Source organism: Echinops telfairi, unplaced genomic scaffold (assembly GCF_000313985.2).
Source record: "Echinops telfairi isolate 266 unplaced genomic scaffold, ASM31398v2 ScPeMD7_7468;HRSCAF=8506_0, whole genome shotgun sequence".
Classification (NCBI taxonomy): Eukaryota; Metazoa; Chordata; class Mammalia; order Afrosoricida; family Tenrecidae; genus Echinops; species Echinops telfairi.
Window position 1 is genome coordinate 68,164,473 of NW_022111369.1, and position 1,457 is coordinate 68,165,929.

Sequence of the window (1,457 nt, forward strand, 5' to 3'; positions counted from 1 at the left end):
AAGGCCATATTTGCCAATACTGATCTCTCCTCTTTGTTTCCAATTTAACATTCCAATTGCCAGTAATACCAATGCATCTCGATTGCATGTTTGATCAATTTCACACTGAAGATGTTGATAGAATTCTTTAATTTCTTCCACACTATTTTAGTGGTTGGTGTGTAAATTTGTAGAATAGTTGTATTTGCCTTTTTATTGTTGACTTGTTTGAATCTTTAGCTTTTTATTTTGTATTCTAGTACCTGTTACACACTTCAGGTTTTAAAACTTGATGACACTGGTTCTTTTCTAAGCTGATTTCTAAATTTACAGCTTTTGATTTTCATGTTGCTGGCCCATCACCCTCGAAAGTTGCTTTCTTTAAGCTTGTAAAGATCATTTCGGTCGTAAACAGAGTCAGGTACAGTAGCATGCTTTCCAGGATGAGGTTAATGTTGATATTGTGGTCTTTTTCAGCTGAGCAAAGATGACGGCAATCAAACACGCACTACAGAGAGACATCTTTACACCGAACGATGAGCGCCTGCTGAGCATCGTGAACGTCTGCAAAGCAGGAAAAAAGAAAAAGAACTGCTTTTTGTGTGCAACAGGTAGGTGGTTACTAAGAAAAGTACTGGTTTGACACTCTTATTGCCTATGGAACTTTCTTCCTTGTTTTAAATATTCTCATTGTATAAATGGAAATTTTGTTTGGGGGGTCATTATATTATTTTAAATTATTAAAATAAGGAGTAGAGACAAGACAGGTTTTATAACATATACGGACAGTATTGAAAACTAACCAAACATTAATCACTTCTGATGCCAGCACAGAGTGTAAGAAGAATATTACCATTCACTTTGAAATTTGCTCTGTGTTCTTCCACGAGCCTGTTCACATCCTTCATCCGTTGAGATAACTGTTGTTGTTTGTTGTTAAGTTCCAGCGAGTCAGTTCTGGCGTACAGCAGGAAATGTGCATTCTCACGTGTGTGCAACAGAAGGAAACTGCTGGGTTTTGTGCCATGAGATACGCAGTATCTTGAAGTTTGCTTTACTGCTTTGTTATATTTCTTTGTAATCACAAACAATGTATTATTTAGTTTTCCATGTTTTTGAAGGTTACATAAATTAAATTTTAATGCATTAAATCAGCTTGTAAAGTTCCGGGTTTTGTTGGGATTTTGACTGGAATTGTTTGGTCTCTATGGATCAAGTTAGAGAGATCTTACATTTTTATAATACTGAGCCTTCTTTTCCATAAACATGCAGTCTTCCATTTATTGATATCTTTTTAAAATACCTTTCAATGCGTTTTATAGTTTCCCCTAAGCACTTTGAACAGAGGTTGTTAGGTTTAGTCATGGGTATTTAAGATTATTGCAAGTACCAGAGATTGCCCAAAAAACAAACAGATCTGTCTTGGAACAAGTACAACCAGAATGCTCCTTAGAGGCAAGGATGGTGAGACTTCATCT

At 35.8% G+C, this 1,457-nt stretch overlaps 1 protein-coding gene across 1 annotated transcript in view; it reads left to right on the plus strand.

The window, feature by feature from the left end:
- EXOC1 (exocyst complex component 1) overlaps positions 1 to 1,457 on the plus strand; it is a 63,531-nt gene that overhangs the window by 5,749 nt on the left and 56,325 nt on the right. Inside the window, exon 2 of the mRNA XM_004706333.2 lies at positions 457 to 590. Within this exon, the coding sequence (XP_004706390.1) occupies positions 467 to 590 (124 nt within the window). The 5' untranslated portion in view covers positions 457 to 466. The remainder of the gene's footprint in view (positions 1 to 456; positions 591 to 1,457) is intronic.